Here is a 24,887-nt window from a genome sequence, read left to right as displayed (position 1 = left end):
GGGGCAGTTATCATTGTATGCACTAACAGTTATTTGTGGAATATAGATATAGGAAACTAGAGCAGTTAGGGGGCATTTGTGATTTGTTGTTCCTGCAGTGTGAAAGGTTGAAACTCCTACGCAGGGAAGTAGCCCGTGTTACCACCTATTTGGACTACAGATTTATTTCCAGAATTGTTATCAGTGTAGTTGTGCTGGGCAATCCCATAGTTTAACATCTTTTATGTGCAAATGTAGCTCTTGGATGATTTCTTATTCTCCTTCTTTTTGGATATTTTCTCAAGAAGGATTTTGTGTCTTGGACATATAAAAGATAATCTCTAAAGGCATATTTTTGCTGATGATATGAATCTAAGAATTTAACTCTAAACTCAAGCTTTGAAGTTAGATTTTGGAATCAAATGGTTTCTCATGGGTTGGAGTACGACACAATAAGCTTTGCAATTTTTTCAGCAAGTAAGAGGAAAATGGTTTTTCTAAGTTTAAGTATCAGGTTTCAATAATGACATGATGGAGAAATTAATGAAGATATAAAAATGGGAAACTACATCAGGGGTTATTTGTGACTCTAAAGTACCTGGCTATCAAACTTAAAAGGAAGATTTATTGATGACTACAAACCAAGTATACTCTATGACAGTGAATACTGATCTTTAAAGGGACAACACAAGAAAAAAAAGGAGTAGCATAAATGAGAATGTTAAGGTGGACGTAATTAATAAAAGAGATCTGTTGATAGATAATATCGTAGTGTTTACATTATTTTTTTTCTTAATATAATTCTTTCTTTGTTAGAAAAAAAAATCCTCATTTTAAAGTCCTTGAATAAGGGAACAGAAAGAGGTCTAGCTAATTCACATGTTTCGGGTGCTGCTTGTTTGAAAATGACAGATACTCTAGATTTGTTATTTTGAAATTTGGACCACATGTGTTTGTTAGTTTGTTTTTTGGGAATTTGAGATCATATTCTAAGTTCCCTGTCTTGCTAAAATGGCTATATTAATATATTGTTTTTTGAAATGGTTAACTAATAGATTTCCTACACATGCATATAAAGTGTACTAGAGAACTAGAGATATGAGTAAAATATTTTCATGGTCAAGCGAATCTTTTTCTCCTTTTTCTAGGTACTTCACTGGTCTGTTATCACCATGGAAGGGCATCCTCCTCTTTGGACCACCAGGAACAGGAAAGGTTTGTATTGTTATTCCATCATTAACATTCACTAGATTGCCTCCTAGTGCCATTCTAAAATTGTAAGTGAATGTTAATGTGTGTGCTGATAAAATTCAAAAGTAATTTGTATTGGAAGAAATATTCAGCGGTCTTACTTTCATGTTTTGATCGAGCAGATTTTTTTTTTCCTTTTTGAATTATTAATAACTTCCTAACTTTTGGTTTGATTGTTGCAGACAATGCTTGCTAAGGCAGTTGCGACAGAGTGCAAGACTACCTTTTTTAATATTTCAGCATCATCTGTAGTTAGCAAATGGCGAGGCATGTTTCTTAACTTTCTCCCTCTTCTTTTTTAGATTATTTGTTTTGTAAATCTTTATCTAGGTATCGTATGAAACATGAAAGTGTTTATTTTTATAATTGCAGTGTATGTTATTTTTTCTAAAGGAAATAGAATAATCTGTCTGGAAGACGGTACAGCTAACTATTTTTTTAAAAAATTACGATGATAACTACATTCTAAACTGCCAATTGACATACTCCCTTCTTGGTTTGGAAAGGTTTTTGTTCAAGACGATTGTCCTCTGATTTACATAGCCAAATAGATATAGAATGGCGTATGTAGCATATATATCTTAAAAGAAAGGTCTAATATCAATCAAAGAAGTTCATATTAAGAAGTAGACTTTAAACCTAACTCAATTCCACAAAAACGGCTTGTAAGGTGAGGTTTACACTCATTTACATACTATAAATTGGCCTTATCTCTAGTCGATGTGAGATTTTCAATACACCCCCTCACGCTGAGGTATATACATCTCGAGCGTGAGACTAGACATTAATGGATGGTTCGATAGTGGCCCAACAACGGGTGAAACAACATGCCCAACAAACATCGTTAGGATAGGCTCTAACTTGACTTTGATACCATGTTAAGAAGTGGACTTTAAGCCTAACTCAACCCCACAAAATCGGCTTGTAAGGTGAGGTTTGCACGCAGTTATATATTATAAATTGACCTTATCTCTAGTCGATGTGGGACTTTCAACAGCTCAAAACAACTATTTGATACAACATGGGTGATTTGGATTAAAACCATTGATTGCATGACTTGAATTTAATTTTAATCTACACCATTTGCTATTTTAAGCTTCTCTCACATCTCATTGTAGGCAAATGATCTCAAAGAATGAGCGTACACTGGTATCCATTAGAGGTCACATGTATGTTAGTTGCCCATTAGTTTAATAGCTAGTTATAATATATCAGTTTGCTAGCCTGAATTAGAGGTCACATTTTAGTTATTTACTCAATAGTTTAGTAGGTAGTTACAATATGAGTTAACTAGGTTGGATTATTCAAATCACTGGGTAGGGATAATTAGAAGAATAGGGCGTGTTTCCTATAAAATGAGGGACTAAGAGGGAGAAAGGATCTTGTTATTTTGTGAGAGAATTAGGCCTTCAATTTGTTTGGTGCAAAGCATTAGATAATTAAATTACTCTAACATGTAATTTCTTTTTAGTTCATAAAGAAAATTATGCTGTGAAATCTTAGACTACATATTTTTTAGTGTGTTCTATTTCTTATCTCTATTCTTTCTATTAAAGGGCTCAAGAACTTACTTGAATTCATTATGAAAAGATTCAAGAATGTTCTTTTAATGGACAGATGATGTTTTCTCTTCTCTTACTTTCTTTGATATCTTTCCTAATGTGAAAACAAGCAAAAAATGCAAGGAGGGTTGAATTGTGTTTTAGGAATTATCAAAAACATTTTAAAAAGCTTTGTTTGATAGGCGTTAATAGATGAAGTTTAATATTAAGTGTGAAGAAAGTTTTCTTAAGAACTGTGCCTGATGAAGAGTAGACGTAACTTCAAGGTGATAGATGCACTATCTAAAAAACCTTTCAAAGATTGTTTTCTAAAATCTCTCATTTAAATATTAGTTACAGTTTAAGACCATGTGATGTGAAAATGATTAGTGATTAGAAGATTTACACAAGGTATTTTTATCCTGATTCATTTGATAAACCCAGACTATGTCTAATTGTTGATCAACATGATCAAGTTCCACTAAGGCAGACTACAGCTGCAAGATACAAGTATTATTTGAACCTGCCACTTCTAGCTAAACAATGAATATTCTTTGGACACAACCACTCTTGACTAAAACTGAGTTGGACTCCTAATTCAACCTAAGTATTCTTGGGAATCCAACCTCTTCAAGTTAAACTTAAGTATTATTTGGAACGTAGCCGGTCTTGGCAAAAACCAAAAGTATTAAACTTGAGTATTATTTTGAACGTAGCCAGTAAAAACCAAAAGTATTGTTTGGACATGGTCACTAAGTATGAGTATTCTTTGAACCACACCTGCTCTTGGCTAAGACATAAATATTCTTTGGACTCGGTCACTCCAAGCTAAACTACTTTGATTACAAAGGGTGTGATCTACTAATTTAAAGAGGGTAATGTCCTAAGACGAATACCCAATGATTAAACTATTTTTGGTTGTTCTCGAGCATGAACAATGTTCTTCCTCACAAATACAAGGCTAATAATTGCTCAAGATTACAAGAGGTTTAGCATTTGCATTGTGATTGTTGTTTTCAACATTTCTTCTTCAAAGAGGACTTTTATATATGAAATTGAGATAAAAAAGGGTTGCTGCAAATCCCCTTTGAATCCACTTGAGATTGAAACTATAAAATAATTCTCGAGGACTTGAAAGATCCCTCTCACTCTCATTCTATATATAAGAAAGTTATGATACAAAAGTATATGATAAATAGCGTAACCCTAGCTACAAACCTAGGTACTACTATATATATACTAGACACAATATAATGATGATAAATAGGATAAATATTGTAACACTCCTCCTCAAGCTGGAGCATACAAATTGTATGTACCAAGCTTGGAACAAATAAACTCAATTCGAGGACCCCTTAATGACTTGATCAACACATCTGCTAGTTGATCGTTTGACTCAACTAACTCAGTACATATTTCTTTAGTCAACAACTTTTCATGGACAAAATGACAATCAATTTTCATATGTTTAGTCCTCTCGTGAAACATTGGATTTGATGCAATGTGGAGAACAACTTAATTATTGTAATACATCTTCATAGTATGGATGTCACAAAAGTTAAGCTCTTGAAGGAATTGTCTCACCCATATAAGTTCCCATGTTAGTAAAGCCATTGCCCTATACTCGACTTCAACTTTTAATCGAGCTACTACATTCTGTTTCTTACGTTTCCATGAAATAATGTTTTCTCCCAGAAAAACATAATATCCTGTAGTAGACACTCTATCAATAGGCGAAACTGCCCAATCTGCATCACAATACCCAGAGACTTGAATGCTTCCTTTGGGGCCCTGTGCGGGATGATCTCAGTAAATGGAGAAAAGGGTGCAGTGATCAAGACTTGGAATGAGAAATAGTGGAGCTATTTGACTCAGTCACTAGAATAGGAATGACCTGTTGGAGGATAGAAACATCTTGAATAGATGAAGTGAAGTAAGGAGTTTGTTCAAAGAATCTGACATTGGCAGACATGTAATACTTCTTAGTTCCATGAGAGTAACACCGATATCCTTTTTGGAGTCGAGAATAGCCTAAGAAAACACATTTGAGAGTGCAAGCAGAGAGTTTGTCTAGTCCTGGAGTAAGGTTATCAAACTCGAGAGTTTACGTAAACTCGTGAGAGTCGAATAAACTCGACTCATAAACTCGGAAGAGTTTACTTTAGATGAAAAAAAATTATATAAATAATATCTTAATTCAAATAAGTCTACAAAATTATATAACTTAAAATAAATAAAATTTATAGATATATTGTTCAGAGAAATAAATATTGTAAAGCATAAATACTTGGATTATTGTCATTAATTTTGATGCATTTCATTAAATATATAATAAAAAAGGAATTGTAAAGTGGCAAGGACTTAGGTTTTATTGTTTAGAAAAACAATTTCTTTTACCTATTACAAACCAAAACAGTGTTCAGCTCACGACTGTTAAAAAAAAATAACTTCACTCAACTGTGAGTGACGCAGTTGGAAAGAGACGAGACAAGTATAAGCAGCGGCGAGCGTCATGGTAGGCGCGAAACAAACATGACGATGAGCACGAACGGAACGCAAATGGAGCATGAACGGAGTGCGATCGAGCATACGCAACGACGACTTGAAGGAGGCAAGGTGATGGCGATGGCCATGGACAGAGACAGAGGGGTACGAGAGATAGTGACAATCAGGTCATGAAACCCTAAACCCCAAACGACCTCATTTTTTCTTAAATTTTTCCCCGTTTCAAGCTCGCCGAATCGCTCCAAACTCACGATTCTACACAATCCTACCGATTTCACAGTCGATTTTACCGAGTTTACACAGAAAACGAGTGTACTTCCGAGTTAACTCGGAAGCCATATCCGGAAACGTAATTAACTCGAGAGTTTGATAACCATGGAGACATGTCATGAACAAAACATACACAGCCAAACACTAGGGGAGATGTGTTAAAGAGATTGTTAGATGTTAAGATGTGTGTTTCTGTTATTTGGGCTTAGTCTATTCTGTATTAAGGGCATTGGCCCATATCTTACAATATAAATAAACTACCCTATGTGTAGGCTAAACACACAAGGGATATTTTCTCCCAATCTTCTCTATTTCTCACATAGTATCTAGAGCACAGGAATAGTTCCAGTTAACTCCACGGTCTCCGACACCCATCACTGTCGCTGCCGTCGCCTCCACTGCTGCCGTCGCCTCCACCGTTGCCGCCGCCGTCGCCGCTGCCGCCGCCGTCGCCGGAGTTCCAGAATCGACCGGCGACCACACCATCGGAATCGTCTCGGCTGGGCGACCACACCCACGCGCCTCCACGCGCCGCCGCAAGAGTCACCGCTGCTGCCGCGCGTGCCGACGCGTCGCCGGAGCTTTCCGTCGCTGATCAGCACCGCCGTGATCGCCTCCTCGCCCTCTTTCTGGATCTGTGGTCGTTGCGTCAATCGGAGCACTTTGAATTTTTAGGGTTTCTCCCTCTCCATGGCGTCTTCCTCGTCTACAAACACCTCTATTGGTGGCTCATCTTCTGATCCCTCAATATATACTAATTATGTGAATGTACACTTGTCCATTGACAAGTTAGATGGCACAAATTATGCAACCTGGGCGTCCGACATCAAACTTTGGTTGAAGAGTCAGGGGTACTTAGATCATCTTACTCAAAATGTGACTACTGCTCCCATAGATGACACTTCCCGCTAGATGAAAATTGATGCTCAGTTATGCATTGTTATAAAGTCCACCATTCACTCCTCACTGAAACAAATGTTTCGATCCTATGAGACATGTTTAGAAGTATGGGCACAAGCGAAGTTGTTATACACAAATGACACTCAGCGTCTTTATGGTGTTTGTCAGGACCTATTAACTGTTATTGGTCTGCGCAATCTTGGTCCCATGGCAGAATATTTGGGTAAAATTCATGGCCTTCTTCATGACTTTAATGATATATTACCTCCTGCTTCCACTCCTGCTGAAGAATTGGAACAACGATCAAAGTTCTTCATGTTGTTGGCATTATACGGACTCTCTGATGATGTTTCTTATGTCCGTGATCAGATTTTGGGTTCTCCTGTCATACCCAACTTTACTTCTACTTGTTCTGCTCTTTTGCGTATACCGAGCAAACCCGTCACTGAGACATCCCCTCATACTGATGATTCCTCTATTATGGCTGCTCAACGTGATGATCGAAGTTGGTTTCGCAAGCCAAGTAAAGGACGTCCAAAATGTGACCATTGTGGCAAGTTAGGCCACAAGATTGATAGATGTTATGCTCTCCATGGACGTCCTCCTCGACCTGTAGCAATGGCAAATTCTGATCCACCTCCCCGATCATCGTCTACAGACCATCCTACTTCATCTAATATCGTAGACAAACCTGCAATCTTTAACGAATTTCTCAGATGGTATGAGGATCATCAGCACTCTGGTTCCACTACATCTGCATCTGTTGCACGTACAGGTACACCTTTTGTTGGTCTAAGTCACTCCCTTGGACCTTGGGTCCTTGACTCAGGCGCCACCGATCATATCACTGGTAACAAGTCCTTGTTTTCTTCCTTGTCATGTCCGGATAGTTTACCCTCGGTAACAATGGCTGATGGGTCTGGAGTCTCATCTCATGGTATTGGTACTGTTAATATTTTTCCATCCATATCCATTGATCTTGTACTTTATGTCCCTAGGTCTCCCTTCAACTTATTGTCCATTAGTCGTTTAACTCGTACTCTTAATTGTGTTATTTCCTTTACTAAAGATTCTGTTTGGTTGCAGGACCGGAGTTCGAAACACATGATTGGCACAAGATGTGAGTCTCATGGCCTTTATCATCTCTGCCCTTCTCCACATGTTGGCGTAGTCATGGAGTCACCATCCCTTCTTCATGCTCAGTTCGGTCATCCTAGTCTTGCCAAACTACAACAACTTGTCCCGAGGTTGTCCACATTATCAAGTTTGTCGTGTGAGTCTTGTCAGTTAGGGAAGCATACTCGTAGTTCCTTTCCTCGTAGTGTCTCACAACGGGCGTCGTCCCCCTTTTCATTGGTTCATTCTGACATTTGGGGACCTAGTCGTGTTAAGTCCATTTTAGGTTTTCAGTATTTTGTTACCTTTATTGATGACTATTCCAGATGTACTTGGTTGCTTTTAATGAAGAATCGTTCTGAGTTGTTTTCTATTTTTCAATCTTTTTTCAATGAAATAAAAACACAGTTTGGGGTGTCTATTCGAAATTTACGTAGTGATAATGGCCGTGAATACCTTTCTCAACCGTTTAAACAGTTTATGGCTTCTCATGGCATTCTTCACCAAACCTCATGTGCTTATACCCCTCAACAAAATGGGGTGGCTGAGCGCAAGAATAGACACCTTATTGAAACAACTCGTACACTTCTGATTCATGGTCAAGTACCCTCTCGTTTTTGGGGTGATGCAGTTCTCACAACATGTTATCTTATCAACCGAATGCCATCTTCCGTCTTAGATAACAAAATCCCTCATTCTATCTTATTTCCTCAAGACCCTCTACATCCATTACCTCTTCGAGTTTTTGGGTCTACATGTTTTGTTCATGATTTTAGTCCTGGTCATGATAAGTTATCTCCTAGGTCTCACAAATGTGTCTTCTTAGGATTTCCACGGTCACAAAAGGGCTATAAGTGTTTTTCCCCTTCCCTCAATCGTCATTTTATTTCTGCTGATGTCACTTTTGATGAGTCTTCTTTTTACTTTTCACATCTATCTTCTAGTTCTGTACCTCTCCCTGTTACTGTTGATATTCCTCTCATCTGTGATCCTCCTGGTGATGCTCCACCCATTTTGTCTTCTCCTTCTTTAGACTCTCATTCACCACAGGATCATCCTTCACCTCCACCCCTTCAGGTTTATAGTCGCCGTAATTGTCTCCCTCATGACTCACATCTGGTGCCGCCTCATGTGTCTCCTCCGGCTCCAGCAACTGAGTCTGACTTGCCTATTGCCCTCCGTAAAGGTATATGCTCTACCCGTAACCCTTCCCCCCATTATACTGTTCTTAATTACCACAGATTATCTCCATCTTTTTATACTTGTCTCTCATCCATTTCTTCTGTGTCAATTCCCAAATCTGTGGGTGATGCCTTAACTCATCCTGGTTGGCGTCAAGCTATGATGAATGAATTAAGTGCTTTACAGGAAAGTGGAACTTGGGAGCTTGTCCAATTACCATCTGGAAAGTCTGTTGTTGGTTGCAGGTGGGTGTATGCTATCAAGGTTGGTCCTGATGGCACAATTGATCGTCTGAAAGCTCGACTGGTTGCCAAAGGCTACACACAGATTTTTGGTTTGGATTATGGTGATACTTTTTCTCCAGTGGCAAAAATGACCTCTGTTCGCCTATTCATTGCCATGGCCGCTCTTCGACAATGGCCTCTTTACCAACTTGATGTCAAAAATGCTTTCCTCAATGGTGATTTGCAGGAAGAAATTTATATGGAGCAACCGCCTGGCTTTGTTGCTCAGGGGGAGTCATCTGGATTGATATGTCGTCTTCGCAAATCCTTATATGGCCTAAAACAGTCTCCTCGGACCTGGTTTGGTAAATTCAGTTGTGTTGTTCAACAATTTGGTATGTCTCGTAGTGAAGCGGATCATTCAGTGTTCTATCGCCACTCGAGTGCTGGATGTATCTACTTAATAGTGTATGTCGATGATATTGTTCTCACAGGAAGCGACTATCTTGGCATCTCTCAGATGAAACAACACCTTTGTCATCATTTTCAAACCAAAGATCTTGGCAAACTCCGGTACTTTTTGGGTATTGAAGTAGCACAATCCAATGATGGTATTGTCATATCTCAGAGGAAGTATGCGTTAGACATCTTGGAGGAAACAGGGTTAATGAACTGTAAATCTGTTGAGACACCTATGGACCCTAACATCAAACTCCTACCAAATCAGGGGGAGCCTTTCTCAGATCCTGAACGGTACAGAAGACTAGTTGGTAAATTAAACTATCTTACTGTTACGTGTCCTGACATTTCCTTCGCAGTTAGTGTGGTGAGTCAATTTCTAAAACAGTTGTTAACTCAAGCAACCAGTTGGCAGACATATTCACTAAGTCCTTACGAGGACCTAGAATTGATTATCTTTGTAACAAGCTTGGAACATATGATTTATATGCTCCAGCTTGAGGGGGAGTGTTAGATGTTAAGATGTGTGTTTTTGTTATTTGGGCTTAGTCTATTTTGTATTAAGGGCATTGGCCCATATCTTACAATATAAATAAACTACCCTATCTGTAGGCTAAACACACAAGGGATATTTTCTCCCAATCTTTTCTATTTCTCACAGAGATGATCATTAGGAAACAGAAAGGAATTTTATGATCAAAAGAGGAGGAAGACATCCTATTAATAAGATAACATACAGTTAAGATGACATCCCCTAGTGATGGATAGGAATATGGGCATCAATCAAAAGGGTACGGGCAGTTTCAACCAAGTGTCTATTTCTTCGGTTTGCTATACCATTTTGCTGCGGTGTATGAGGAGAAGTAGACTGATGTAAGATACCATTGGAACTAAAGATGGAAGAAAAGGAGGATGAGAAATACTCTTTGGCATTATCACTTCTTAATATTTTGATTACTTGACCAAATTGATTCTTTGATTTCATTTAAAAAGCTAACAATTGGGAATCATTTTTCATAAGATAAACCCAAATACATCTTGAATATTCATCAATGAAGGTAACAAAATATCTAAATCCAAAGGAGGAGATACGACTAGGTCCCTATATACCAGAATTGATGGTTGAAAAATTAGAATTACATCTTGATTGAGACCTTTTAGGAAAGGTAGATCTAACATGTTTTCCTAGTTGACATGACTCACATTCTAAGGTTTGGAGACCACTAAGTTTAGGGCACAACTTTTTTAATTTGAACAAATGAGGATGGCCAAGTCGATCATGTAGCACTTTAGGATTAGGAGGAGCAACACAGGACACCTTTGACGAGATCCAAAATGGTATAATTTACCAGCTTCATATCCTTCTTCAATCTGTCTCCCTGAACCATGCTCCTGTATAACAAGCTTTGTGATCTAAGGTTATTGAACAATTTAACATTTTGGTCAACTGGTTTAGAGAAATTAAATTAAAAGGACAATTAGGGACAAAAAGGACATAGTTTAGATTGCGGGTGGGAGACAAGGAAACATGACCGACTCCTTTTGAGGAAGTTTTAGATTCAGTTGCAAGGGTTATGAAATGAGGTTTTTCTCGAAAGGAAATGAATGAGAGCAAAGAGGTATTACTAGAAATGTGATCAGAAGCACCTGAGTCAATTACCCATGAATTTTGACCTTCCATGGATTGAGAAATGTAGGGTGTTAATGCAATGGGTGATTGAGATGTTTGTGCGAAGCTGTTAGACTTTAACCTTAGATACTCTTGGTATTCATCCTCGGTGAACTTAAAAGTGAAAGTTTCAGTCTTCGAAATTTTGACGGTTTTAGAAGGGAAACTATGTAAGGAGCATCAATTCTCTTGAGTGTGACTCATCTTTTTACAGTATGTGCATTGAGGACGTCCCCGACCTCCTCGTCCTCTTCCTCTAGTGCCATGTCCTCCTCTTCCTCATGTGGCAACCATGACAGATGGTTCCACTAGTTCATGCGCTTCCTGAGTTTGAGTTTGTGGTCAATGTTTCCATGGAGGGGACCTCATGACTGGTCAGAAGTAGATCTCCGAGATTATCAAAATCAAGATGTAGGGCACGAAGGATCAACACCATGTAATATTTGTCTAGTTTCTTCTTGATATCTTCTAATGAGTCCACTTCCAAAAACATACTAAGTTCTTCAATAGCAAATTGGGCTTCAGCCATGAAGGACACCATATCATGGTTTGCCATTTTAAGAGATGCAAGCTTCTTTGCCGAGTCATAGAGACGTTGAATATCATTCGCATAGATACTTTGAGCTTTCTTCCAAATGGACTGACATGTTTTGAAAGCTCTCATAGATAGAAGATGTTTGGGTTCCACTAATTGCCACAACAGAGCACGCAACTAGAAATCTGCTTATTTCCACATGTCAACTTTATCAACTGGTACATGGCTGCCATCTTGCTCAAGGTGATCATAATGACCTTGACCAAGAAACCACATCTCAACGGCAGACAACCAAGATAAATAATTTTTTCCATTTAACTTTTCAGATGTGATGGAGGGACTTCCGGAAAAACAGATGACACAACTAGAAGCCATTTCGGATCAAGGGATAAAGAATCCGGAGGAGAAACCGCAAACCCTAGGTGACTATTGAAAAGGTTTTGTCTGGACGCTAACGTAACACTGTATGAAGGGGCAGAACGGAGAGAGGAGAGGCTAGTGACTGCTATGGAGGTGAGCATCACGCTCCTGTTCGCAGCGCACAAAGATGTTGCATGTGGCGGCGTGTGGATGAGAATGGAGCTCCGACACCGATGGGGTTGGCTCTCGTGCGGAGAAGTGAACTAGATCTAGTGGTCACCGGACGAAACTATGACAGTCGCCGACGACAGACAGTGGCAAACGGCGGCGAACGGTGTCAGAATGGCAGGAGCAGAGGTTGATGGTGACAAAATTCAGTGGATAGCTCCACTAACAGTGCCAGACGAAGGTGGACAACAACAAACGACGCCGAATAGTGGCAAACGGTGTCGGGCAGTTGCGGACAACAACTAAGGTTTGGAGACTAGACAAAAACCAGTGCGGGATTACCCGTTTTGATACCAACTTGAGATTGAAAATGTAAAATAATTCTCGAGGGCTTGAAAGATCCCTCTCATTCTCATTCTATATATGAGAATGTTATGATACAAAAGTACATGATAAAAAGGATAATCCTAACTGCAGACCTAGGTACTACTATATATATACTAGACATAATATAATGATGATAAATAGGGTAAATATTCTAACAAATCCCTTGTGAGTTTTTTGAGGCTTTCTTCTTCATTGTCTTTTGTCTGACCATGTTTAAGCATGAGACATATTAAATGCTTGTGGCTTCTTTGCACAACTCCTGTTATCCACGACATGGTTTATGATGCCTAGTCAGGTAGCTTCTTTCTACCAAAAAAGTGCAAGATTTGATACAGCTGATACACTTTGCAACACTAACATTATTACTTTACTAAAAGGCTGTTTGCATGGATCACCTTTAAGCATGCTCTTCAAGAGATCTTGATGTGAGATGCTCGAGAGAAACGAAGTGTCAAACATCCTTTGATGTGTACCATGAATCTTCAAGGCTTATCATATGTCAAACGAAGTATGTTAATTGTCTGTTCAAGCAAAAACTTATTAGACAAAGAACATAAGCAATCTGTTCAGGCAAAAAACTTATTAGACATAGAACCTACGCAAACCACTTGTCTGATGAAGTCATGATGCTTATAAAGATTTGTTTTACACTTTGTTATTTAAGTAAAAAATCAAAATCAAATAAAAGGGTCTCTTGAACTTTAATCTAACACTTGATGATGTGAAATTGCCCCTAAGGGCTTCCTTCCTTTTTCCTTTTTTTCAAAGAATGTAACCCTTTTAAAGAGAGCATTGAACAAAGCAAAAACAATTTTTTTAATCTTCTGATAACTCCCTCAACATTTGACATCTTTGTCTAGATAGTTCAAAACTTGAATTATTTATTTAAAGACTATTATGTCCTTAATGAAATGAGAAAAAAAGAAAATTAATTTTAATATCTCTAAAATACTTTTTATGACATGATGCATTTATAATTTAATAATCATCACATTGTATATCTTCCTTACATTAAAGTCATTCTATAATTTACGTGAGTCAATACTAAATCGATAATAATTTAAAAATAGTGCGTTGAAGAACTGCCGTGTGTGTATGTCTATCTGTTTTATTTTGTAAATAAGTGTATTTCTCCCCACTCTTTTTATGTGGAACTCGTACTTTAACATTTAGTACAATTGAATTTTTTATTGGCATCTATTATTAGTTTTATTCTTCAAATGCCATTAAATTGGTGCATATGATCTAAGATGACGAGAGCTTCTAGTTCAGTACATATTTTAAAAATAGTTTATTTGCATGTCGGTATTATTCATAATTCCATCCATATTTGTGGATTTACCTTGCTCATTGAACGGTTTTGAAATGCCCATAGAAGATAATGTAGCTTCTTTATCAGTGTGTTAATTAAATCCTCAATAGAAGTGTGTAGAGAAAAGTCCCATAAGTGTGCTGTGCTAGATAGATAACCTTTATTTCTTAATTTCTTTATGTATTTTATACAATTTACACCAAGTAAATATAAATTCTCATACATGATACAAATTAAAAATTACTCATGACAGTCGTAATTAACATAAAAGAGTCATTGGTGTCTTAAATAAGACAAAAGTCAAATACAAGTCTTTTACATGTTGCCATGTCTCATAACAAGAGGTCACAAGAGTTGAGCAGAGCAGCAATCTCTTATCAGACCCAGTCAGAGAGCAGAGAAACCAGCAACCAGTTTCCAGAGCAGAGAAAACAGAGGCAGAGAAAGTGATAAACCAGTTACCAAAGTGCTAGCGTGAGAGACAAATGAGGTCGAGAGACTTTGTGCAGAAAAATGAGGGTTGGGTCAAGAGAACTACTGGAAACAATAGCTTTTTCATTTATGTCATAAGCGGAATATTGTTTTGGAAATTGAAATCTCTAAAATAGGCCCCTAAATAGGCTAATACATTTAGAGGGAATTTTGGAATCAAAAGTCCTATCTCATCCACCAGGGCCCCTAAACCAGTCACCAGAGTGCTGGGTTGAGAGAAATGAGTTCAAGAAACTTTGTACAGAAAAAAGAGGGTTGGGTCAAGAGGAATACTGAGAAGCAACAGCTTTTTCATTGATTTCATAAGCAGAATATTGTTTTGGAAATTAAAATCTTTTAAAAAGACCTCTAAATAGACCCGAATAGGCTACTATTAGTGTTTACAGCAATTTTTGGAATCAAGGGTCGCTATTTCATTCACGTAAGTACTATTGTCCGCAATGGACACCACACTGCACTGCTTAAAAGGTTGCTACGTAAATAAATCTGAGACAAAGATGAGGAAAACTCATTAATATGCGAAACATTATTTTGATAAATGAGGGCTTTTAACGTGTTCCTCTTTCGGCTTCCTCTTTGTTGTAGTTTTTTACTTATTGAATATGTACATTTCAGAAGTTATTTTTGGACTGCAGGTGATTCGGAGAAGTTAGTGAAAGTGTTATTTGAACTTGCAAGGCATCATGCACCCTCAACAATATTTCTTGACGAAATTGATGCAATCATTAGTCAACGTGGGGAATCTCGTAGTGAACATGAAGCAAGTAGACGGTTGAAAACTGAGCTTCTTGTTCAGGTGATGCTTGTTTCTTACATTGAACATACTTTTTATAATCAAGTTAGTTAACCCACCCAGTTCATATTTTATACCATTTTTTATATATGATCCAAAATGTACCTTGGAATAAGATTTTGGACAATTATCGCCGTTGAGCTAGCTTTTGGAGTTAGATAATACCAAACCCGTCCTACATTTATAACCCGTATGGGACATCAGCAAAACAACTAAAAAAAATTTTACTTGTAGGGGATTCTTTAACAAACAAAGAGATATCAATTTCATCACTTAAAGGTGGACCCACGATTTTTGTAGTAGCAATCAATGGCTATCGTAAAAATTTATATTGACAACAGTAAGAAATTACCATATCATGTTTGACTTTAAATGTAGTTATTACAAGAGTTAACAATCTTACAATATACGACACTTTATAATTTGATGACAATGTTAAAAAGGCTTACACTACTATTGTATTTAAATTTAATTCTTTATTTAGTATTCGTGTTTCTGATCATACTATACACCCACTAAATTTGAACCTTGATCTTTACTTTTTTGAGACAAAGAATAATGGGAGTTAAATGTCTACTGCACTATCAATCTAACCATGATTGATAAGCTAATTTTTTAATCATGAATTATATATCATATTCAATGATAAATATAATGAAAGTAACTTGAAATGTGTCATATAAATTAATAATAGTGCTCAATATAATATCACTTGAGATTGAAATTGTAAAATAATTCTAGAGAGCTTGAAAGATCCCTCTTACTCTCATTCTATATATACGAAAGTCATATACAAAAGTACATGGAAGGTTACGGGTCTGCCCCTAGACCCCTAGGTGCAGACCTAGGTACTACTAATATATATACTAGACACACTACAATGATGATAAATAAGGTAAATATTCTAACACTCCCCCTCAAGCTGGAGCATATAAATTGTATGTACCAAGTTTGGAACAAATAAACTCAATCTGAGGACTCCTTAATGACTTGGTCAACACATCTGCGAGTTGATCTTTTTACCCAACAAACTCAGTACATATTTCTTTAGTCAACAACTTTTCACGAACAAAATGACAATCAATTTCTATATGTTTAGTCCTTTTGTGAAACATTGGATTTGATGCAATGTGGAGAGCATCTTGATTATCACAATACATCTTCATAGTATGGATGTCATAGAAGTTAAGCTCTTGAAGGAATTATTTCACCCATATAAGTTCACATGTCAGTGACGTCATTGCCCTATACTCGACTTCAGCTGTTGATCGAGCTACTACATTTTGTTTCTTACTTTTTTCATGAAATAATGTTTCCTCCCAGAAAAACACAATATCCAGTAGTAGACCGTCTATCAATAGGCGAACATGCTCAATCTGCATCACAGTACCCAGAGACCTGATTGCTTCCTTTATCTTCATATAACAATCCCTGTCCGGGAGCCTTTTTGACATACCTTAGAATGCGAATAAGAGCATTCCAATGGTCAACACATGGAGCTTGCATGAATAAATCAGTTTTCCAACCAACCTTCTATACTTCTCTGGATTGGAGAATAATTCACCTTCTTCTGTCCTTAATTTCTAGTTTGGGTCCATGGGATTGTCTACCGATCTGCAATCAATCATGCCTGTTTCTTGTAATATATCAAGAGCATACTTCCTTTGGGTGATTACAACTCCATCTTTTGATTGCGCTACTTCAATGCCTAAGAAGTATTTGAGACTTTCAAGATTCTTGGTTTGAAAATGTCTACACAAGTATGTTTTCAGTTGAGATATTCCAACAACATCATTTCCTGTAATGACTATATCATCAACATATACTATTAAGTAAACACATTTTCCAAGAAAAGAATAACAGTAAAAAGCCGAATGGTCTGCTTCAATGCATTTTAGCCCAAATTTTTGAACAATGGAGCTAAACTTTCCAAACCAAGCATGTGGTGATTGCTTGAGGCCACATAGAGATTGATGCAATTTGCATACCATACCAAACTCCTCCTGAGCAATAAACCCATGAGATTTCTCCATATAAACTTCTTCCTCAAGATCACTATGTAGGAAGGCATTCTTGATATCCAATTGATGAAGTGGCCAGTAACAATTGGCTGCCATGGCAAAGAAGAGGCGAGTATTAGTCATCTTGGCTACAAGAGAGAAAGTGTCACAATAATCAAGACCATAAACCTGAGTGTAACCTTTTGCAACAAGTCAGGCTTTGAACCGACCAATTTCATCATCAAGGCTGACTTTAACTACATATACCCATCGACAACCAACCACCTTTTTGCCCGGGAGAAGGGGCACCAACTCCCAATTATTACTGTGGTCAAGAGCATGCATTTTTGCAATCATAGCTTGTTGCCATCCAGGATGATCAAGTGCTTCTTTCACATTCTTTGGTATAACAATAAAAGACACTGAAGATAAAAGAGAAAATAAGAGGGTGACAATCAATGATAGCTATGAAAATTATAAATGGGATGAGGGTTTCGAGTGGAACGAGTACCTTTTTTGAGGGCAATAGGCCATGCTAAATCATTGGCACCAGGAGGCGTGGTAGCAGGTGACGAGGGAGAAGAATCTGAAGTAGGAGATTCATCATTTTCTTGGGTAGGTCGACTATCCATTGGGGCCCTTTGGGATGATCTTAGTATGTGAAGAAACGGGTTCATGAGGATTTTAATCAAGACTTGGATTGAGACAATAAAGCTATTTGACTCTACCACTGGAATAAGAAGAACCTGTTGGAGGATATGAACATCCTGCACCGACAAAAAGAAGTAAGGAGTAAGTTCAAAGAATGTGACATTGGCAGACATGTAATACTTCTTAGTTTCAGGAGAGTAACACCGATATCCTATTTGGAGTCGAGAGTAGTCTTAAGAAGACACATTTGAGAGCGTGAACAAAAAGTTTATCTAGTCCTAGAGACATCTTATGAACAAAACATACACAGTCACACGTTCAGGGAGATGTGTGAAAGAGAGGATCAATGGAAACAGAATGGAGAAAGGGACACTATGATCAAGAGAGGAGGAGGGCATCCTATTAATAAGATAACATTCCCCAGTGATGGGCATGAATATGGGCACCAAGCAAAAGGGTACGGGTAGTTTCAACCAAGTGTCTATTTTTTCGTTCTGCTATACCATTTTGCTGCAGTGTATGAGGACAAGTAGAATGTTGTAATATACCATGAGAACTCAAGATTGCAGAAAAGGAGGATGAGAAATACTCTTTGGCATTATCAATTCTTAATATTTTGATTACTTGACCAAATTGATTCTTTGATTTCATTCAAAAAAGATGTAAAGATGGCTAACAATTCAGAACGATTTTTCAAAAGATAAACCAAGTACATCTTTAATATTCATCAATGAAGGTAACAAAATATTTAAATCCAAAGGAGGAGATACGACTAGGTTGCCATATAGCAGAATGGATGGTTGAAAAATTAGAATTGAATCTTGATTGAGACCTTTTAGGAAAGGTAGATCTAACATGTTTTCCTAGTTGACATGACTCACATTCTAAGGTTTGGAGACCACTAAGTTCAGGGCACAACTTTTTTAATTTGAACAAATGAGGATGGCCAAGTCGATCATGTAGCACTTTAGGATTAGGAGCAGCAACACAGGACACCTTTGACGAGATCCAAAATGGTATAATTTACCAGCTTCATATCCTTCTCCAATCTGTCTCCCTGAACCATGCTCCTGTATAACAAGCTTTGTGATCTAAGGTTATTGAACAATTTAACATTTTGGTCAACTGGTTTAGAGAAATTAAATTAAAAGGACAATCAGGGACAAAAAGGACATAGTTTAGATTGCGGGTGGGAGACAAGGAAACATGACCGACTCCTTTTGAGGAAGTTTTAGATTCAGTTGCAAGGGTTATGAAATGAGGTTTTTCTCGAAAGGAAATGAATGAGAGCAAAGAGGTATTACTAGAAATGTGATCAGAAGCACCTGAGTCAATTACCCATGAATTTTGACCTTCCATGGATTGAGAAATGTAGGGTGTTAATGCAATGGGTGATTGAGATGTTTGTGCGAAGCTGTTAGACTTTAACCTTAGATACTCTTGGTATTCATCCTCGGTGAACTTAAAAGTGGAAGTTTCAGTCTTCGAAATATTGGCGATTTTGGAAGGGAAACCATCTAAGGAGTAGCAATTCTCTTGAGTGTGACTCATCCTTTTGCAGTATGTGCATTGAGGACGTTCCCGACCTCGTCCTCCTCCTCTAATGCCACATCCTTCTCTTCCTCGTGTGGCAACCATGACAGATGGTTCCACTAGTTCATGCGTTTCCTGTGTTTGAGGTTTCGGGACACGCAGAAGGCAAGTGGTCAATGTTTCCATGTAGGGGACCTCATGACTGGTCAGAAGTTGATCTCTGATATGATCAAAATTTGGATGTAGGGGACGAAAGATCAACACCATGTAATATTTGTCTAGTTTCTTCTTGATATCCTCTTATGAGTCTGCTTCCGAAAACATCCTTAGTTCTCCGACAACAGATTGTGTTTCAGCCATGAAGGATTCATGGTCTGCCATTTTAAGAGATGCAAGCATGTTTGTCATGTCATAGAGACGCTGAATATTGTTGGCTTAGATGCTTTGAGCTTTCTTCCAAAAGGAGTGACAAGTTCTGAAAGCTCTCAGAGATATAAGAAGTTTGGGTTCCACTGATTTCCATAACAGAGTACAAAACTGGAAATTTGCTTGTTTCCATTGATAAGCTTTTTCAACCGGCACATGGCTTCCATCTCGCTCAAGGTGGTCATAATGCCCGTGGCCAAGGAACCACATTTCAACAGTAGCAGACCATGATAGATAATTTTTTCCTTTTAACTTCTCGGAAGTAATTGATGGACTTCCGGAGAATGAAAGAGCACTGCTAGACGCCATTTCTGAAGAAGAAACCGCAACAACAAGGAGCTAGAAAACCCTAAGGGTTTAAACCAACATTCTTCAAGGGAAGCTTAGGGACCCTTTCAAAGAGGAGTTTTGAGGGTCGGAACAGGGAGAGGAAGGATCATCGATTGCTGTGGAGGTGTCGCGATGGCAATCCGATGAGTGGAGAGTGGCGTGTGAACAGTACGCGCCTCTTCGCGGCACACAAAGATGGAGTGTATGGCGGTGTGTGGAGGAGAACGGGACCCCAACACCGGGGGGGTGGTCGTCACGCAAAGAGAAGAACCAGATCCTGTGGTAATTGTACAGAACTGTGACAGCAGCTGGCGACGGACAACAGTGAAACAATGAAGAACAGTGGTTGACAACGTTGAAGCGCTTCAAACTGCAGTGGACAGTTGCAGATAGGGACTGAACAACCGTAGACAGTGGCAAACGACACCAAACAAATGCTACGAGACAGAAACCAGAGCGGGATCGACCCACTCTAATACCAACTTGAGTTTGAAACTGTAAAATAATTCTAGAGGGCTTGAAAGATCCCTCTCACTCATTCTATATATAAGAAAGTTTTGATACAAAAGTATATGGAAGATTACGGTCTGCCCCTTGACCTAGGTGCAGACCTAGGTACTACTACTATTTATACTAGACATACTACAATGATGATAAATAAGGTAAATATTCTAACATACGTGACTCAACTTGGACCTCAAACGATAGTATGAATTATAGAAATATAGAGTTGCATCTTGTTTCTGGAAAAGAAGATTGAACATGTTTTCTTAGTTGACATGACTCACATTCAAAGACTTGAAGTTTGTAAGTTCAAGAAACATCCCTTTTGATTTTGATAAATGTGGATGACCTAAGCAATCATGTAAGAGCTTAGGAGATGGGGATGCTAAACAAGACATTGACGAACTAGACAAAGATACTAGAGTCCTCTATATTCTTGTCCTTCACCAATTAATCTACTTGTACCACGCTCTTGTATAACAAAGAACTTGGCATAAATGGTTATGAAAAAATTTAAAAATTTGGTTGATTGACTTAAAAAAATTAGGTTAAAAGAACAAATAAGGACAATAAGAACATGCTTTAGGTAAAACAAAAGAGACAGGGAGATTTGACCAACTCCCTATGAAGTATCTTTGGATCCATTGTCTAAAGTAATAACATGAGAAATTTAGTAATTTAGTATGAGAAATACAAGAAAATAACAGCATTTCTAGAAATGTGATCAGAAGTACTTGAATCGATTTTCCATGAACTTTGAGACTACAAGGTTGGAGAAATACAAGCTTTTGACAAAATAGAATAAATGAAAGGTTGTGCTTGGTTATCATACCTTAACCTAAGATATTCCTTATATTTTTCACTAGAGTACATTGGTTTAGGAACTTCAAATTTAGAAATATTGTTGTCATGTTTGGAAAGCCATGTAAAGAGTAAGAGTTCTTTTAGGTTTGACCCATTCTTTTATAGTATGTGCATCGGGGGACGCTTAACCATGAGGACACCCTCTAGTGCCACAACCTCCCTTTTTACGAGTAGAAATTATGACATGAGAGATAGTCACTGAAGATAAGTTGAATAAGATTGAGGTAGGGAGACAATAGAGTAATGCAATAATCAAAATAGAAGGCAGCCTAGGGTTTGAAGAGAGAGAAAACTATGGTTTCAAGAGAGAGAAACCTAGGGTTTTTGTGTGACAGAAACTATGATTGACACTAGAAGACTTCACCAAATGGTACTAGAACAAAAAACAGAGAGCAACAATGGGCTCGAAGAGCTCCGACAAGTTATCTCGTGGTAGTTCAAAAAGATTTCGACCATTGGAAGGTGGCAAGTGAGACACATGCACCTAGGACAGTTGTGGCGGTGTATCGGAGGACAAAACTTTAGTGATGAATAACGGCGGATGACTACATATTATAGCGGACAGTACCGAACTACATAGACAATGACCAGATCACAATTCCTTTTTCAGATGGATGAATTTGAGAGTACCTGATCACTTCCTCACAAGCTCTCATATTTATATTGATAGAATTCTTATACAATTAGAATGGCGAAGAGCAAAGATCAAGGTACAAACATAGATAAAGCTAATCCATTAATTTTTCAATTCAACTACTTCCTACCTACATTTAAAACCTATTCTAACACTTTTAAACTAGAAAATGACCAAAGAGAAATCAGGTTATGTATTGATATCATAGAACTGTTTTACAAGGATCTTTTAGAAGGTTGTTGGATCATTTGTTTATGTTAAGGAGTGGACTTTAAGTCTAACTCAATCCTAAAAACCTGGCTTGTAAGGTGAGGTTTACATCCACTTATATACTCTAAACTGACCTAATCACTAGATGATGTGGGATTTCTAACACACCTCCCTCATGTAGAGGTATGTATACCTTATGTGGGACTAGACATTAATGGGTGGTCTGATACCCAATAACGAGTGGAACAATATGTCTCAAACAACAAATTTTGTTAGGATAGACTCTAAACCATGACTATGATATCATGTTAAAAAATAGACTTTAAACTTAACTCAATTCCACAAAACTGGCTTGTAAGGTGAGGTTTGTACCTGGTTTTATACTCTAAGCTGAACTTATCACTATTTGATATAAGACTTCCAACAATTTAAATAAGCAATAATGATAATCTCCAGAAAATTAATAATTTCGGCTGTCCAATGAATTATGTACTTCTTATTTTATATTGCACATATCCTGGATTTTCACTTCCCTTGCAGTGCGAAGGAAGATCCTTACCATTTCATTGTACAATTTGAATACAAACAATCTAACTAAAAATTATTTCCAATGAAATCATAAATATCCAGATAAATTGTTAAAGTTTTGCCTTTTCGGTGCTGCATAATTTATTAGTTATTTAAGTTTGCCATGATAGTTGGCCTTTGAAATTGTGAAAGTTTTTTCAATTTACCTGGGAGCTTGTGCCCTCTGGAAATTCAAACACTGCATCTTAATATGCATTGTCATCAAAACAGTGAGGTGTGTATTCTGCTTTTCTTTCCCCACCATTGATCATTTTGATTAAGATTGCAGATGGATGGTTTGACCCGGACAGATGAACTGGTTTTTGTCTTGGCGGCAACAAATCTTCCCTGGGAATTGGATGCAGCCATGCTACGACGTCTTGAGAAGCGTGTATCCTTCAAATATAAGCTTGTGCATATTAGTGTGCATCATAAATTATTAGGCCAATTTTTTTCGGGAGCATTGAATAAATTATTGGGCATCTCGTATCATCTCAGTACTCTTGTTTCCTACACTACCGATTGTGGACATCTTATTCGCTCTAAATGAAATTGGCATTCTATCCAAGATGCTTGGTTTATAATATAAGAGCATTTATTGTTTTAGGTTTAAATTTGAATTGCAGTCATGCATTGTAGACTAGTACTGTGTTTGTAAACCTTGGCAGCATACTTTAAGTTTGTTTATTATTATTATTATTATTATTATTATTATTATTATTATTAATATTGTTATTATTATTGTTATTATTATTATATTATTATTATTATTATTATTATTATTTCAAGATATGGGATAGAGTGTTGTCTTGATTGGGGATATCTGTGGTGGTGAAACAAAAATTTTAATATTGAGAATAGATCTTAGTCCAATACGTATATAGATGATGCGATATAAGTAATCTGATGTTGCAATTGAAAGATAGTTCTGTCTCTAATGGTTGCTCCTTATCCATAATTAAAAGATCCTTGTACCACTTCCAGAACCAGTAGCGAGGAGAGCAATGTTTGAGGAACTCCTTCCTGTGCAGCCTGACGAGGAACCGATCCCCTATGATTTGCTTGTGGATCAGACAGAAGGATTTTCAGGGTCAGATATCCGATTACTCTGTAAAGAAACAGCAATGCAGCCCTTGAGACGCTTGATGTCACAACTTGAGCAGAGACAGGAGGAGGTGGTTCCTGAAGATGGTATGTGGTCTGTTTACACAGGAACATTGATGATAACAGCTTCTTTTATGTAGATTTCCTTTTAACAATGTGTTGCCTATTTTCTTAAATATTTACTTGAGTTTAATTTTACTCCTTTTGAACTGAAAGTAATCATTGGGTTGCAGAGTTGCCAAAAATTGGGCCAATCAGATCTGAAGATATAGAAACGGCATTAAGAAACACAAGACCATCAGCTCATCTCCATGCCCACAAATACGACAAGTTCAATGCTGATTATGGTAGTCAAATACTACAATGAAAAGTTTTAATTGTTATTGTTAGGTCGTCCACAAATTTGATTGTCATAAAATTAGTGTCGTAAGTCTAGTAAACGTCAAACATTATTTTGGTACAAGTTAAACGCTTGCAACTTTTCCATTCGTTTTTCTCCATTCTTAGTATCAACTATTCTTACACATATTTAAGTGGCAGATGCTTGCGATTATCCTTTTTAATTCACTCATTGTTTGATTTTACTGCACGACATGTTGTCAAAATTTTCCCATATGTTTATTTTACGCACTGTTGGAAAACGAAGTCTTGTTTCCATGTCAGGTGATCAAACTTCGAAGTCTTTTTCAAATGCTCGATTAAGCTAATATGTTTTGTTAAAATAATGTTAAACGTTTTCCCACTGAGATTGTTGGCCAGTAATTTCCTCCAAAATTCAATTAAGGTACTTGCTATTGAATTATTGAAAGCAAGAGCTTTTTCCTTAACCAGAAACCATGACCTTCTCTCAGATCATAACTCACCTATGCTTTTGTTATCAATCCAACTCGGACACTCTAAAAGCCGAACACTCTCAACTAC

The 24,887-nt window shown here is 37.5% G+C and overlaps 1 protein-coding gene across 1 annotated transcript in view; it reads left to right on the top strand.

Annotated features, from left to right (window-relative positions):
* LOC108347862 (uncharacterized) overlaps window positions 1-24,555 on the top strand; it is a 39,724-nt gene extending 15,169 nt beyond the window's left edge. The window contains exons 6-11 of the mRNA XM_017587308.2: window positions 1,128-1,194; window positions 1,413-1,497; window positions 14,986-15,146; window positions 23,152-23,253; window positions 23,828-24,053; window positions 24,200-24,555. Coding sequence (XP_017442797.1) covers window positions 1,128-1,194; window positions 1,413-1,497; window positions 14,986-15,146; window positions 23,152-23,253; window positions 23,828-24,053; window positions 24,200-24,333 — 775 coding nt within the window. The 3' untranslated portion in view covers window positions 24,334-24,555. The remainder of the gene's footprint in view (window positions 1-1,127; window positions 1,195-1,412; window positions 1,498-14,985; window positions 15,147-23,151; window positions 23,254-23,827; window positions 24,054-24,199) is intronic.
* Window positions 24,556-24,887: the final 332 nt, after the last annotated feature.

This window comes from Vigna angularis, chromosome 1 (assembly GCF_016808095.1).
Source record: "Vigna angularis cultivar LongXiaoDou No.4 chromosome 1, ASM1680809v1, whole genome shotgun sequence".
NCBI classification, from domain to species: Eukaryota; Viridiplantae; Streptophyta; class Magnoliopsida; order Fabales; family Fabaceae; genus Vigna; species Vigna angularis.
Note: the sequence above shows the minus strand (reverse complement) of the source record. Positions and strands in the feature narration are given on the sequence as shown.